Genomic DNA, 18,235 nt, shown 5'->3' on the forward strand with positions numbered 1-18,235 from the left:
CAATTTACTTAAGTAGAAAATAATTTAATTTTTTTAGCTTATTTTTTAAAATAAAAATAAGATTTAGTTATTGTATCATATTCTCTACACAATAGTTATTTTTTTGCAATTTTTTGGTCACTTTTTTATTTTTATTAAAAAATAAATTAAAAATAAAAAAATGCAAAAAAAATTTAAAAAAATAAGTACAATGTAGAGAATATAATAAAATAACTAAATCCTATTTTTATTTAAAAAAATAAATTAAATAAATCAAGATTGTTCTTATTATATTAATGTGTGGGTGATCACAATGTAGCTGCATAGATTTATTGTACGGGGAAGCCCATAAATATATATCGACAAAACCTACACCAAGCATTGCAGCCTTCCAAGAATTCATTTGCTACACTATTACTTAACCAAATACACCATGTAACCAAGGATTTCATCTCTCTCCCTCTCTCTCATCATCGTCAACAAACACATCTTCTCTCACTAAAATAGCAATTTCCTGATATGTCAGTCAAAAAACTCCCCTGTCGCCTTTCCTCTTTGGCTTTTTTAAGTATTATCTCTACTTCCACTTTCACCGCATCCTTCAATCATACATAGATTCACCTTAATTTCATGCTGCAAAAAATATTTATCACCCAAAATCCCAGTCTCTCTCTTTCCAACTCAAACTAAACCCTAGCAAGCTACGACCTTCCCAAAATTTTCATTTCTAGTAAAAATCCATTTGCCCTAGCACCTGATTTCTTCTATTTTTGTTTTCCCTTTTTCTGACATATAAAAATCAGTGTGGCAGTCATGGATGTGGAGTGCCCCAACTCGGGCAGCAGCAGCAGTAACAACAACAACAACAACAACAGCTCCTCCGCGGCGGCGGCGACGCTGAGCCGGTACGAGAACCAGAAGCGGCGCGACTGGAACACGTTCGGGCAGTACCTGAAGAACCACCGGCCGCCGCTGTCGCTGAGCCGGTGCAGCGGAGCCCACGTGCTGGAGTTCCTCCGGTACCTGGACCAGTTCGGGAAGACGAAGGTGCACAACCCCATCTGCCCCTTCTTCGGGCACCCCAACCCCCCCGCCCCCTGCCCCTGCCCGCTCCGCCAGGCCTGGGGCAGCCTCGACGCCCTCGTCGGCCGCCTCCGCGCCGCCTACGAGGAAAATGGCGGCAAGCCCGACACCAACCCCTTCGGCGCTAGGGCCGTGCGCCTCTACCTGCGCGAGGTGCGCGATCTGCAGTCCAAGGCCAGGGGGGTCAGCTACGAGAAGAAGAAGCGGAAGCGCCCGCCGCCCCCGCCGCCGCCTCCCCCCGGCCCCGGTGAAGGTTTATGACTCGTTAATTAGCATGCAAGTCCTCATCTCATGCCCCCCTAGCTACCTCTTTTTTTAATTCCTTATCTTCCATCACCTTAATTTAGATAATATTGTAGTTTGGATTTGGGGGTTGCTTAAATTTATGATCTCGGAAAAATAGGGGAAAAAACTGTTGCAGTTTTAATTCCATCAACAGTTGCTGTCCGGAAAAAGGTTGTTGGAATAGTAATATTATGATGTATCATTTCTCATAAATTTCTGGTGTTTGATCTATGCGTCAGATTTTCGTGTTGGGCTTATTGATAGCAATATGCATTCCCATTTCTGCAAATTTTAAATCTCTGTTCAATTATTGTTGCGGGTCTCCCACCGACGACCGACTACAATTATGCACTCCGGGTATGCTTACTATTCAACATTTATAATACTCCATGTACAAAGATTTTTATAATTATAATCAAACAAATTTTCTTAAATTGTTTCTATAATCAACAAGTAATTATTAGATATTTCGAAATTCTAATACATTTTAGTTAACAATTGATTAATTTTATTTAATATTATTTCTATCTATTTAAATTAATTATAAGTGGCAAACGCGTCTTTCATGTAAGGCACTGCATATATGATACATGGCAACGTACAAACACAAACTATATACTCAATACCACATCTGATGTCCCACGTTAAATCTCATTTCCAATTCTGATTATTTTTTTTATATATTTTTTCTTCAAATTTGACTTTGTATGTTTTAGTTTAATTATGTGAATATGTGATTATTAACTAGGGTTTATTCTATCAAATTAGGATATATAATTATTTTTTATCATTTAATTTCACTTTTATTAACTAATAATAGGTTGATACAAAGTCATGGTATATAGTTTTTTTTTAAATAATTCTTTGAAATAAAAATTAAATATAATTTATAATATTGTAATATATTTTATTTTTATAAAAATATTTTTAAAATAACAGATATAAAAATTGAATATAGACACACATAAAATTATGAGACACTGAATTTCATCCCGAGTTGAAGCGTATATTGATTTGAACGCTGGTCACAATTAGATCGCATACTATTTAATTGAGTAGCTGATAGTATTGAAAATATGTTAAAAGTTACAAGATCAATGAACACATGCATAACAGGAATCTATATGTGTCCTCAATTGACATTTTCCCTAATACTACATATAAAATCGAAATATTAATTTATTTGTATTAGAGGATCCGACTAGCTCATTTTAAGAGCTAGTTAGTTTAAGTCAATTTGTGGAATGATTTGTTCACGTGGAAGATTCTTAATTAGGAATAACATGTCCTACTTAAAGTTGATTTGATTGTGTGCTAATGAGTAATGAGTCCCTTAAGTGAGTGCTTATTAAGCTTTTTATTTAAAAAAGGAAACAATATATAAAGTGAGCGCTTGTGAAAATTTGTTAAACCGTAGTGCTGTCACTTCAAATGAAAATTGGCCGACAATTATGTTTTAATTAGCGTAGCAAATGTCGTTAAATTAATGTTATGTTTGCATAATTCAATGTCAAGAAATGTTGTTAAATTAATCTTATGTTTGCATAATTCGATGTCAAGACTCAAGAAACTGTCTTTTATTATAAGATGATCAGGTCGAAATGATGCATATGTGGCAATTTGCTAATCAGTCTAGTTAGTCTTGAATATTCTTTGGTCCATGCATGTGCATCATGTAAGAGATTTTTGTAAAAAATAAATAACTATTTTCGTGAGAAATAAAAATAATGTATAAGTAATATAAATCTACAAATAAGTTATTTCTAATGTACGAATAATAATATTCAATTAACATGATGAAATTTTCACCCATTTCAAGATTCGAACCCAAATTTGTCCCCTAGCCTCCAAATTCATTTTCATTTTTTGCGGTCATGTTTAGCAATCCTCACTGAGTTTTTTCTCTTTTTATATTTATAATGACAATAATTATTCATCATTCCTTTAACTGTCCTACAGTTTAGGTGTTTGGTTTGAGTGATAATACATAATCTATTTATTATATGAAAACACAGTTTGTGGCAAAATGGTAATTAAAGAATCATGTTAAGGGTATTTATAAAATTCAACAAATTCTAATCCCGTATATTTTCTCTCTCCTCTCTCCTCTCTCTAATCACACGATTTCTTTCAATTTTCCATACATACTCTCTCTCTCTCTCTATCATATTCTCTTTTTCATATTTTTGTGATTTTTTAAAAAAATCAAATTTTATTTAAAAAAATATTCATTATATATATCTTAAATTAAAGATAAATACAAGATCTTTAATTTGGTATAAAAATTATCAAATCTGTATTTAAAATTAATAAATTATTATATTTTAAAATTTTAAGATGTTTATTTTTTCTCTCTCCTTATTTTTTAATCAAATTTTCATATTTTTTTGTCTTTTCTTATTTATATGGTTGTTTTAAGGTTGTCGTTATTATTAATATGTTTTCTCTCTCCTTCTCTACTACAAAATTTTGTTTCTACTCTCTTCTCTTTTGATAAAAAAAATAAATATCATTGAAACATTATATTTATATGTTGAATTATTTTATTAAGCATAACATAAAGATACATTTAATTCTTTTGTGGAAATATCACATCTCCTTAATACTAAACAAACGTTTACTTTTTCTCTTTGGTTTACTATTGTATATAAATTTAGTGGCCTTTGCACATCAATTTTGAAATATATATTAAAATTATCCAATTATTATATATTTTTTATTTTGCATACTCGCTTATTTTTTGGTCAAATTTTGTGCTGAAAATATGAAATCCTACGTACCATATTTGTCGATTACTAATACAATGTTAATTTGAGCATATTAAAATAATGTCATTTACGTTTAAAATTAACATCTAACTAAATAAATTAAGAATCGAAGTATTAAATTGAGAGAAAGTGAGATGAATGAAGCTGATGAGAGAAAATGACAAGAAGTAATCCAAGAAATCAAAGTAATAGATAGAAACCCTTTTGCTGCAAAACATATAATTAGATATAAGGATTAGGAGAAAATGAAAATAGAAATTAAAATAATTTTAGGGTTTTTAATTGTCTAACAGCCTGAAACAACGTTGTTTCCATCCAACTGACGTTATATCTATTTTACACACAGTCATATTTATATCAACCTGGGATTATATGAAAAATAGAATTTCAAAAATAATTTTGTTTTATCATTGTGAAAAATAGAATTTCAAAAATAATTTTGTTTTATCAATTGCCATTATAAGTAATTTAAATAGTTTACAAATAATTATAAATATACGTTTATATACCATGTTCAAAATTATAATCAATAAAATTTTATAAACTTTGAAATTATATCTTTTTAGCAAAAAAATGATTTTAGAAATGTATTTAAATAAGTATGTTTGAAGGAGAAAGCTAAAGCAAAATGATATATTTCATTTTTATTGGGATTTGTTTTTTGGCACCAAATAATTATTCAATTCTTTTATTATTATTCTAAAAAAATCTAATAATATAATTTATTTTCCTACTGATCAATTGAACCTTTTCTAATAAGATGACATAGGTAATGAGCTAACTTAGAAAAAATAATTTTATGCATGATTAGCTCATATTTTAAAAATATATATTGTGATGTGAATACTTTTTTTTCTTCGTTTCTTTTAATTTGAATGATGTGTTTATTCTATAATTTTAGGGAAGAAAACAAAGTTTTCCATCAAATAGGTAAAAATTTTAAAATGATACTTTTAAAAATTATAAAATAAAATTAAGGATCTTTACTGAGTAATTGATGTAGATTATTTTAATTTTATAAGAAAAATAATTTATATTTACTTATATTCTAACTATATTTAATATTTATTTTTTTATTCATTTGATACATCATTTAATTTTTTTATATAAATTAATATGATTAAATAAAGAAATTTAAAGGTCGCACCACAGGGGGCTCGAACCCAAGACTTTCGATTTTAGACATTAACCCCTAATAACTTAGCCGATACACACACTACATCGTTTAATTTTGATGCAAAGCTACATTCACCGTGCATCGCACGGGCGAGTGTACTAGTTAATAAAATAATCCACTTTAATCAAGCGTTTGGTTTGCATGATTGTACCCGTGATTAATAATTTGGCATGCAGCATCTAATCAACTAATTGAGTGATTATTTATCACCCCAAAATTGGATGGATTATTTAATCACTTCTCTAAATACATAGAATATTTCTTTTGAGGGGGAAAAACCAAACCAGCCAATCAATGATATAAGTCGAAAAGTATGACTTTCAAATTATTACATATTTATCCTGAGAAATCATACTACCATACATAATTAATACAGTATTACATACTTAGTATGATATATTTATATATGAACATTGGTCCATTTATTTAAGGAATTTATTTTGGTATCAATGAAGGAACCTTGCCGACAACAGGCATATGGTTGATGATATCTGCTTTCAACATTCTGTGATTACTATTGACTTGACATAGAAAAAGTAATTTCTTCACTTGGAGTATCTGAGGATTTACAATTTATATGTCACAATAAGATATATTTATATATTTATATACATGTTCTTGGTCAAGATATGTGATTGATATCTTCTATGATCTAGCTAGATTTAATCTTTTCTCTAAACTTTATCATAATGTGGGGTATGCCGCAAAGACTAACTTAGAAGTACTGATGTAGATGCTCATCAATTGTATACACAATGTGTGTACTCTAAATCAAATGTTTTTTTTTACAAAAAGAGGACGTATTTTAAAACATTTAAACAATGATGACATTTATGTGTTAACAATGAGGTCTAATATTTTCAAACCCTACCATTCCCTTTTACAAATAAAAGATTTGAAACAAAATCTGTGGTCATGGGTTCGAGTCTTTAATTATTTACTTATCTAATTTATATATAAAAAAATTGGAACAAATAGTGTGTTGGTATATACTTTTTGTTTGTCCCTATATATTTTCTTATAGTTTTGGAACTTGGTAATTATATTCACATGGTAATGAAAGATATATAATGTTTCAAACATGATTATCTTTGACATCAATATCACTATCACCTTGAGGTTATTAGTTCAATTCCCAACCTCAGCATATTCATCATCTTTAACATCACACTCATACGTTAATGTGTATGTATTAATATTCAGATTTGTAAATATGTGATATTAATAAGCCTATTAATTAACATTATATTGTTTCATTTTCATTCCATTCGAAACTTAGAATTAAGTCGGCTTTAATTTGCTAACGGATTATGATTATTTATGTGAGGTCATAGGTAAGACTTTTTTTTTTGACAATATAGGTAAGACTTTTCCTAAGTTGAATAATTTATTGATCCTATATAATACAGCCGGAAAATTCAAGATTAATTGAGAATTTTTGGTGATCAGGTAGCGCTAATACTTAATGAACTCACCTTCATGATTTAATTACTAAATTGAAGAAAATGACAAATATAATATTTTAGCATGACATTTAAAGTAATTTGTTGTAAGTTTAATAAGTCAAGTACTTAATTGTTATCTATATTAATGATTAGGATATTTTTTAAATATATATATAATAATATAACGGTCAAGTTAAAATAAGGGTACTGTTATCTCAAGAGGATTAACCTATTATTATTAAAATGCGATTTTATTATAAATGGGAAAAGGGGAAAAAGAACAAAGAAACCCTTGAAAGCACAAAAAAGCAGACTAAGGGCCGAGCCTCATTAAAACCTTTTCATGGAAAACCCCGTGGGAAAAACCAGAAAAGGAAAAAGAGTTCTCGTCAAAAGACAAAGACCACGACCAGAAGAGCGGAAAGGAAAGTTTCTGAAACTCCGGCCTAACCATCGTCCCAAAACAATCCCAGCTCAAAAAGTCACAACCGAAATAAGAACACGCAAAGCAACAAAGATGATGGCCGGTGAGAGCCCGTCGCCGTCATCCAAGAAAAAGAAAAAATAGTTGAACCTCAGTCGGTAAGACGCTGTAGTAAACCAACCGAGCATCAACCACTCCAATAGACCAATCCAAAACAGCCCCATGTAATCAATTCTTCAAACGAACGCGACTATGAGTCGCCATATCTAAAGACACCGCAATCTTTATATCCTCAATAGCAAAGGGCCACCACCCTTCGATCCGGGCATGATTAGCCATAATATCTGCCACACTATTTCCTTCTCTAAAAATATGCGAGATCTGAAGTCGAAAATTTGAAAGCCAATTTAAAGTCTGTTTCCATAGCGGGAGAAATCGCCAAGGAACATTCAAAGAGCGAGAATGCAGAAGCTGGACAACATAAGACGAGTCTGCTTCAATCCAAAGCCAGTGCCAACCACGAAAATTCGCAATTCGAATGGCATGCATGATCGCGAAAAGCTCCGCTTCAAAAGCGAACCCCGAACCCCCTTTATAGTGATAACAACCGCGAACCGCACCCCAGTTATCGCGGAATACACCGCCCGCGGCAATGCTTCCAGGTTTCCCAAGCGCCGAACCGTCAGTATTGACTTTAATCCACTGCCCCGCCGGTGGCCACCAGTGAACCTCAATCATCAAAGGGGGCGCAAAAGCGCGCATAGCAACCCCAATTCGCCTAAGCACCAAATAATCCTGCCAAGAGTTATGAGAACGCCCAAGCTTAGGGAAATTGGAATCCATCTCCTTAAACACAACTTTCAGGAACCCAAGAATCAATTTTGGATGGAAACTGGCCTCATTAAAAGTCACTTGATTGCGGCAGTCCCAAATTTTCCAAATAAAATTAATCACTCCAGCTTTCCAGTAGGACCGAACCAACGGACTGAAATCCGTGTTCCATGCAGCAGCCAACATGGTATGAATATCCAAGCAGTCCAGCATTTGCGACTTGGCAAACCAATCAAAGAAAACCACCCAAGTCTGCCGAATAACACTGCAATTCCAGAACAAGTGGTCAATAGACTCCTCAGCCAACCCACACATCACACATCTGTTGGGGCCGTGCATGCCCCTTTTTATTAGACCATCCAGAGTCGGCATCTTCAAATGCAGAATCCGCCATGTGATAAGAGATCTTCTATCAGGAATAAAACGCTCCCAAATCCAAGTGCCCCAAAGAACTTTGGGAAAATGCGGAGACTGCGAAACATAGGCAAGAGAGGCCGAAACCTCCCCACTAGGATTAACCTATTATGCTCCTTAATTTATTATGATAATTGTTAAGTCATTTTCCATGTTCTCTAGAACTTTAATTAATACTCCGGTCATTAGGAGTAATTAATTAATTAATCTAGGTCATGTAAGTACACATGTAAGGAATTTCGACATAAATTAGTGAATTGGGACTATATTACTCGGAATATTAAATAAACACTATGAGATAATTATATATATATATATATATATATATATATATATATATATATATATATAGGGGGCCGCTCCAATGAGACCCCCTAATTTGAGTGAGATCTAGGGCACGATATGGTGCGTTTATTTTATCAATCCTATGGCTGATATTGTATCTGGAGGGTGATTTTTTTTCGCAGGGTTCGAATCCTGGAGGGAGCAGAATATTTTAAATTTTGTTATTCATCAGTACATACAGCGTTGCTCATCAGTATATAGACCATGTTCATCAGTATATACGTCTTATTCATTACGAATTTTTAAAATTTTATTTTTCATCAATATATACATCTTGTTCATTAGTATTATATGTCTTATTCATTGTACTCATGTTACACGAAAAATAGGGGGTCTCACTGGAGCGCGTCCCTATATATATATATATATATATATATATATATATATATATATGGGGTTATTGCCGTAAAATACATCAAGTTTGCCAATTTTCTGGTTTATATCATGACCTTTTAATTTGGCCAATAAATACATGAATTTAAGACTAATTCTTAAATATCCCACGATGAATAACTCCGGCGCAATCGAAACTTATATGTCATTTACGTGGCTTATGTGGCACAGACGTGGCACGAATTGCCAAATCACACACACACACTCTCTTTCACACCCCACATACTCTCTCTCTCACGCACACACATCAAACACCACTCTCAAAAGACCCATCCCCTTCCCCGTCGTAGCTAGTTGCGGCAGATGTTGTACTCGACGACAACCGCACTACCCTCCACTGCTAGCCAGGGGCAGCAGGCATCGTGCGATGCCTTTTCTTGCCGCCGCCAAGCCTGCCGCCTTCACCCAAATTCGATGCCCGCCGCAAACCCTCCTTGCCCTCAGCGGCGCTTCCTTATTCTCTGACCTACAGCCCCTCCGGTGACTCTAGTCGGTCGCCTCTCTTTCCCCTTCCAGCAAACCCTTCCTCATCGCCACACCAAAAAACCAAGCCCACCACACCAAAAAAACCCTTCCCAAAATCGTCCCCTCCGCCAGCCCCACCACCAAAATTATTTCTATGGCTGACGCCGCTCGCGGCGGGAACACACTCCGCCGCTAGCATTCTCTCCGCCGTCACTGTTGGGAATTGTCTTTCAATTTGCAGATCTTGTTGAGTGCCAAATTCATCCAATTTTTGTTGGAATTATACAATTTTCCAGCAGCTCTATCATTGAGCATGGTGAATTCGAGTTTTGGTTTTGGATTTTGGATTTGGGCTCTGGAAAATCAATTTGGTGGGGTTTTGGATTTTGGATTTTCAATTTGGTGGGGCTGTTGGTCGAGGGAGAGAGACTAGAGGAGGAAGATGGTCTGTTGGTGGGGCTGTTGTTGAGGCCGACGGAGGAGGGTCTGCTTGTGGGGGAGGACGGTGGAGGGGGGCTTTGCTGGGAGGAAGGCGGCAGCTTTGTTGGTGGAGGAGGGCGTGAAGGGGGCAGGGTCTGACTTTTGTGTGTGTGTCTTAGAGAGAGAGTGAGAGAGAGAGAGAGAGAAGTGTGTGTGTGAGTGATTTGGCAATTCCGACAGCCACATTGGCAATTCCGACAATCACGTTGGCAATCCGACTGCCACCTCAGATTAATTTGGGCGAAATTGTAAATGGTGGGATAATTGCGAACAAATCTTAAATTCATGTATTTATTGGCCAAATTAAAAGGTCATGATATAAATCAGAAAATTGGTAAACTTGATGTATTTTACGGCAATAACCCCTATATATATATATGGCAAAGTTCTATAGAAACCCAAATATAGGCAGAGAAATGAGACAGAACAACCGTTGATCTTATCTAATCTAACGGTCAGCGTTCGTTCGTTCAACATTCAACGCTGAATTTTGTTGAACATGAATAGTCATTGAACCCCCAGCCCCCAAAAGTTCAACAAATTATTTGTACGCTCAACAGTATTAACTGCTATGTTCAATGTTTATGATTTTCTGTATAAGCTCTGTTTCTGTAGATATAAAAATGTTGTGTTATATACTCCGCTCACGTTTAGTCTGTGCTAATATTATTCCTTTTATTTTATACATTTATTTTGATTTTAATACCTCCTAAATTATTATGGTAGTTATTTACTTTATAAATAATATAAAAATTAAAGTTCGATCTATTCTTTTTATTAATTATTTAAAGTTAAAAGGAAAATGAACAAATCAAACTTTGATTTTAATTTATGTAATTAATGAAATTAATAATCTTCTGCAATATTAAAATTAAAATAAAATATAAACATAAAAAGGATAACGTTAATATAGATGAGCAAAACATTTCTTTCTAAGGAAGAATGTTTTATACTGTCTCTATATCCTTGTGAGTTGTGACTCATCAATTGCCTTGTTCCTCTGAATAGTCTTTTATTTTCAGCAGATATATGTCAACACACACACGCTTTTATATTATTTCATACACACATTAGACATTTACAACTGACGTGTATCATATAGGGATGTCAATCGGGGAAATTCATCGAATTTCGAGCCAGTTTTATTGGGTTACGGGTTATTTGAGTGCAGGTTAATCGGGTTAGAAATTTTCAACCCTAACCATAAATGTTCGGGTTTCGGGCTAGCCCATCGGATTACTCGAGCTCAAAATTTTATTTTTAAAAAATTAACTAATATATTTCTCTTGATAATATTATATTTGTAATAAATAAATACACGCATAAATAAGTAAAATTTCAACATTGTTTACATAATAAAGATATAAAGATGCAACATTTTGGACATCATCATGTATGCAATATTTTCGGGTGCCGGGCTAGTCAGGTTGTAATTTTTTATCGGGTTGAAAATTTTCAACCCTAACACTCTCAGATTAGACGGGTTAATCGTGTCAGCCCACGAGTTTCGGACTGGATTGACATCTCTATCTGTATGTACATTCAGGTGCGGCCCATGGGCCAGCTAGAGGTGTGATTGCCTAGGATCCTTTTTTTTTTTTTACTTTGGGGAAGGGGGAGCGGTGGGATTTGATCATTGGACCTCACTGTTAGTAACGATGGGATTTGATACCTAGGATACTTCATGCTTTTCTCAATTTTTTTCATTCAAAAAAGTATGATCTTCCCATTTTAATACATACTTTTACAGTTTTACCCTTGTTCACTCATAATATTTATAAAAAATCTATTTATAAACCAATATTTATATAATTATTTAACAAATCAATTTTCGTGAACTTTCTTTACTTTATATATACACATATCTCATTATTTTCTTAAAACTTGTGTCTTCCAATCTATACCATATTTATTATGGATGGAACGCATATTATTTTTTCTTCTCTTGAGTTCAGGCGTAATCCATAGAAACCTAATTTGATTAAAAGAAATAAGCAATTGTCAATGAGTTCAGGTGTATGTTCGTTTATATAGATCGTTGACATAACTAATTAGTCAATGTGTGTGTATATATATATATTGTATTTTACAAACACATGCAGAATATGTCCATGCAAATAATCAAGATTATAAAATATGGAAAGATGGATGCATGCTAATATACTTATATATACACATAATATACATAACGAATCAATCGATGCATTTAAGTTATTTTGTCATTTCAATTGGGCATATTTTTGTAGTATAAATTTTCATCCTTTAATGAGGAATGTGTTTTTTTTTTTTTTAGATATTAAATGCGAGTTGCTACGTACTGCCCCACTTGATTAATGCATTTATGTTTCTCCGGGAAGTCGTACTATAATGGAAATGAATTAATTACGCACAATGTGCATGGTCTCACTTTATAATAAATAATTTATCTGTTTGCGCGCACGCGCATGCGCATACATACATATAGGGGGGAAAAATCAATGGAGAAATATAAATATTTAGGGAATGGAGAAGAAATCAGTCATTTAAATTGAGTGATCCTATTTTCCAGGTTCCATAATTATTCTGAATTTATTTTTTTTGATATATATTTTTGTAAAATTGCGAAATGATGAATAAGTCAATAATTTTGATGAATAAGCATTTTGAAGTGATGAGATTTTCAATAATTTCGAACCAAAATGCATATTCATCAATAATTTTTATTTTTGCACACTACCCCACCACAATCCCTTTACTTTTTATCTCTATTTTTCAAATAGTGGGAACAATTTTTGACTTACAATACACTGTTATCTAGCATTTCTTAAAATTTGTGCCACTTAAATGTTCATAATTTTTGTGAGACGAAGAGAATACTATATATATAAAAATAAAAAATAAAAAAAATCATAAATAAAGTTTTACATAGAATTTTTTCTCTTAATGAAAAAGATTCAATATAGCACAAGATATATAGTGTGTAAATCCATTTAACAAATTTTATACATCTATTAATATAAAATCCGTGGGGGTCCAAGATTTTAAATACCACACATTTTAAAAGAGATATGTTTTATAGCCCCAACTTAAAAACAACTCTTTTGTATACCAAAATGAGTTAAATGACTAAAACACCCTCATATTATATCATTAAAAAGAAAAGGGAATCAAGATTTTCGTCCAAGTCAATCGCCCCCCCTCCCCCCTCCACCCTCAAATTCAATTTTCGTCCCTCTCTCTCTCACGACACACTCACAATCGAAGAAATCTCACGACCGAGCACCACCTCACGACGACATCGAGACGGGCGACCGCGACCGGAACGACGAGGAGTCGGCATCGGTGTTGGCGACAAGCTCCGACGACACATCTTATTCATCCGGTGAGCCCTAATTTTTGCCCCTTTCAAATTTTAAAAAAATTGGAGCTTAAATTCATTGTTAAATGCATGTATGTGTGTTATAATACTTTGAGAATCATATTTAGTTGGTAAATAACTTGAGTTTCTTGAGATTTATTGAAAATTTAATGAGAATGAAGATTTTTTTTTTCAAAATTTTCGGCGGTTTCCAGTGAGATTTGTTGTTTGGGGATGATGGGGGGAAAAGGGGCTCCCATCGTGATCATGACAACCCCCTTCCCCTCTCACCTTTTTTTTAATTGTTGTATTATTTCTTTCAAATGCATGATTTTCTTTCTAATTGCTTTTAATACATTGATTTTGTAGGTTAATTGTGATTGGAAAAGACCTACATTGATCTATGTGACCTTAATATTTATTTGAGGGCCGAAATATTCAAGGATGTGAAAAAGATTTTACTTGATATTGAAGGTCCTATCAAGAAGTATAGGTGGCTTGTAGGATTTAGAATATTTTGTCTTACCCAACTTTGAAACAAATTGAGACATATTACATGTTATTTGTTTTTAGTTTGGTATGTTGTTCACTCTATTTGTTATGTTGATTTTTGTATATTATTGTCTTGAGAAACAAAAGCAAAATTAAAAAAAAATGTTGGTGGCTGCTGTGATCACGATGGGGGCTTCCCATCGTGGACACAATGACAGCGATCGTGGGCCACGATAGTGGTCACGACGGCGCCATCGTGGGCCACGGTCGTGCCCTCGCCCCCGTCGTGCCCCGCCCTCGCCCACGCCCGCCATTCACCCCGTCGTGTCCACCATCGTGTCCTACCATCGTGGACATGACGTTAGGACACAATCGTGCAAGATCGTGTCCTACGGTCGTGTCCACGATGGCTCTCACGAGTCATCGTGTGGTTATTAAAATTATTTAATTTCGAATTTAAATATGATTATTGACTTGTTTAATGTATTATATTATGTTTAAAATCATAATTTAGCAATCAAGCTTGATTTGTAATCAAAATTAAACGAGTTGGAGTTATATACATCGAGATATATGAATATCTACTTGGAAAATACTTATAACATTTCATGGAATGTTATATAGTTATCATGACTCATTTCACAAAACACTTAAATTATGTGTTTTAAGACTAAATGGTTTGATTAACTATAACATGTTCAAACTTAAATTAATCGAATATAACATTATAAATTTCAAAAATTTCAAACAATATTAACACACGATTGTGTACCCGGTCGTGGACACGATGGTATGATCGTGGTCACGATCATGGCCATCGTGAACCATGATCGTGCCCGCCCTCCGTTTCGCCCGCCCGAACCCATCACGGGCACGATGGGTGTCTCCCATCGTAATCACGATGGGAGGTTTCCATCGTGATCTCGGCAAATAACATGGAATAAATCGAATATAATATCATAAATTTTAAAAATTTCAAACAATAAGAAAAATATCCATTATTTATAACAAATCCTACCAAAAAATCAATTGCTAAAACAAAAATAGGATACGGTGGTGTGATCGTGGTCACGATCGTGGCCATCGTGAACCACGATCGTGCCCTCCCGTCGTCGTGTCCTCCGTCCCTTGTCCCTCCATCATGTCCCCCGTCCCCCCTGGCCCGTTGTGCCTTTGGCCCATCGATGGCCGCGATCGTGCAACGACCGTGCCTACGATGGACATCGACGGTAGTGGCCACGATCGTGGCCCCCCGCCCATCGTGCCTACGATGGACACGACGGTCGGGGGACGGTCTTATCGGCCGAGACATTGCCATCGTGGGCACGATCGTGCCCTCGCGTCGTGGCCTTCGCCCCCTTCCCCGTCGTCCCCTCACTCCTCGCCCCCTTTCCCCCCGTCGTGTCCTCCCCCTTCCCCCCCATCGTGGCCTTCGCCCCCTTCCCACCCCCCTTGCCCCTCGCCAGTTGCCCCTCCCCCCCGGATTGTGCCATCACCCATCGCCCTTCTCCCCGTCGTGCGATCGTGGGCACGATGTGGGCGACGATCGTGCCGTCGTCGTGCCCCCTTCACCTCGGTCGTGCCATTGCCGTCGCCCATCGTGGACGCGATGGGGGGCTCCCATCATGGACACGATGGCGCCGTCGAGGCCACGACCGTGGCCCACGATGGCTGCCATCGTGATCACGATGGCGTCGTCGTGTCCACGACCGTGGCCATCGTGTCCGCGATCGTGGACACGGGTTTGACTTTGTCTTTAAGTGGTGGGGACTGTAAGGGCTATTTTAGTCTTTTCGCAGATTTTGGTATACAAAAGAGTTAGCTTTAAAGAGGGGCTAAAAACATATCACTTTTAAAAGTTGGTATTTTTTTATAACTTTCCTCAAATCCGTGCCACTTACAAATGTTCATGTTTTATGAGATGGAGGGAGTACTATATAAAAAAAATTCCTAAATATAGTTTTACATAGATATTTTTTTGTTAATGAAAAAATCCAATATAGTACAAGATAGTGTATAAATCCATTTAACAAAATCATGTACCTATTAATATAAATTTGACTAAAAGAAATGTATGCACTTTGCTGGTCATGTATGACGTACCTAATACATACGAATTAAGAGCTCGTTTGGTTCAAGTAGAGGAATGGAAAGAGAATGAAATCAAATAAATGAGTGGAATGGTAACAACTAACAATAACCATTACTTTTATTGAGTGTTTGGTTTAACAATGGAAAGTAAACATTAGTAATGGATTCCCTTTCTTTTGTTTTCCCTCTATTTTGAAGGGTAACAATAAGGGTAATGATTGTCTCATTACCCAAACCAAACAACAAGTAATGAATTCAATTACTTGATTTCCTTTTCAACCTCTAAAAACATTCAATCAAACGTGGGCTAAAAGAAAAAGGTTACAACTCGTATGTGTATATGTGCGCTAGTCCAACAGATGTATATTTTTCTTTAAATCCTTACACCATAGCTGCAATTCATTAGTGCATTTCGAATAGCTCGATCTATATTAGTTTAAAAAAAATCGAATTTATTACCTTTTAATTATGAGATCGTCTATTTCACCACTAACTCGTCTCTATAAAGTTATTTTCGTAAACTTAACAATTATCATAATAAATTAAGGAGCATAATAGGTTAATCCTCTTGAGATAACAGTACCCTTATTTTAACTTGACCGTTATATTATATACTCCCTCTGTTTTTTTTTTAAGTGTTCCATGGAAAAAAAGTACATATATCAAAGAAGTTGGAGTATTACTTTTGTGCCCATATTTATTATTTTCAAAGTATAATAAATTTATTCTCAAATTTTGAAATAGGACATTTAAAAAGGGGTAAAGTAGGAACTTTGTCATTTTTTATTCTCAAATTTTGAAATAGGACACTTAAAAAGGAACAATAAATTTATCTTAATAGGACACTTAAAAAAAACGAAGGGAGTATAGAAGTAAAAAATGAAATTAATGTGAGTTCAGAAAACAAGATAAGTATTTAATTGGGTAAATAGACCGGGAGCATTAATGCGTGCTAACAAATTATTAATCTATACGTCCTTGATCGGACTCATACAATTAAAATCTTGTTAATGGCAACAGTATAATCGTATCTACCTACTGAATCCGATGTAAGCTGTAAGGCCCAACATGACGTCCTAATAATAATCAATTTTTTTTTACTATTATTATTACCATTATTGCTATACTGTTATGAATAAATGGAAAAAACGTTCTCATTTACTAGTTTAGGTTAGACCCAAGAATTATTGCCCCACGGCCCACATAATATAAATAGAATTATTAGTGAAGAAGAAATTTCAAAGTGATTACTATTCTAGGCATAAATGTAATGCGTTTCTAGATGCAATTGAATGTAAGGCCATCACAATATTAATTCACTTTGTCGTATGTGTATATATATATATACATACGCATATGCACCTATAAAAGGGCTGAATTAAACTAAAATAACCAATGAAACTTTGACTCTTATATAATTTATAAAATTAATTATATCAATAACAAAATTTAATGTATTGGAATCAAAATAATACTATGAAACAAAAAAAATATTGTTAATATGAAGTAAAGGTAAGTGGTGCTTACAAAAAATAGATGGCATATCGCTTATATAAGTATATTGGGTTGGCAGAAAAGACCTTTGGGCCTGTGGGTAAAATGGCCCCAGCACTAGTCTTGGGCTATCCAATTTGAGCATCTCGTATTTGTTGGGCCGAAGCGTAATCTCCTCACACCGTCACACGCAAGGAAAGTTTTATTTGAAAATTCAATTTTGTTAATTACAATAAAATAAAACAATACTAATTTGGGGCATTAATCATATCTTTAGATCATTTTGTAAACTTGAAACTAAGAAAATTAGAATATGAGTACTGACAAATACTCCAAGAAATATTCTTATGCATGTAAACTAATGATTGGTTTGATTACATTTTCATAAATGTCAGTAAGAAGGAAGTTTTCATTGACTTCTATAATTAAACTGCCGGTTCAAAAAACTGAATAGTATTTGAATTTGTTGATTTAATACCGGGTTTAAAATACTACTCTCTCCATCCACCAAAAGTATAATATTTTTAGTGGATATAAATTTTAATAAAATTGATAATGATTTTTAGATAATGTAAAAATGGTCCTACCATTTTCATAAATAAGGTGTATGTGTAAGGATAAAAGTTAAGAAAAAGATGTGGGACCATGTTCTAAAAAAGAAAAGTGTCATATTTTTTATGAACACCAAAAATGGCAAAAGTATCATACTTTTCATGGACGAAGAGAGTAATA

At 34.3% G+C, this 18,235-nt stretch overlaps 1 protein-coding gene across 1 annotated transcript; it reads left to right on the forward strand.

Annotated features, from left to right (window-relative positions):
- Positions 1-323: 323 nt before the first annotated feature.
- On the forward strand, positions 324-1,636 carry LOC130999821 (protein LIGHT-DEPENDENT SHORT HYPOCOTYLS 4-like). Its single transcript, XM_057925485.1, has one exon. The coding sequence runs from the start codon at positions 793-795 to the stop codon at positions 1,321-1,323; it is 531 nt and encodes a 176-aa protein (XP_057781468.1). The 5' UTR covers positions 324-792; the 3' UTR covers positions 1,324-1,636.
- The last annotated feature ends 16,599 nt before the right edge of the window (positions 1,637-18,235 follow it).

This window comes from Salvia miltiorrhiza, chromosome 1, assembly GCF_028751815.1.
Source record: "Salvia miltiorrhiza cultivar Shanhuang (shh) chromosome 1, IMPLAD_Smil_shh, whole genome shotgun sequence".
Classification (NCBI taxonomy): Eukaryota; Viridiplantae; Streptophyta; class Magnoliopsida; order Lamiales; family Lamiaceae; genus Salvia; species Salvia miltiorrhiza.

Excerpts from the sequence above, each read along its gene's own strand:
- LOC130999821 (XM_057925485.1), top strand. The coding sequence starts at position 793 with ATGGATGTGGAGTGCCCCAACTCGGGCAGCAGCAGCAGTAACAACAAC.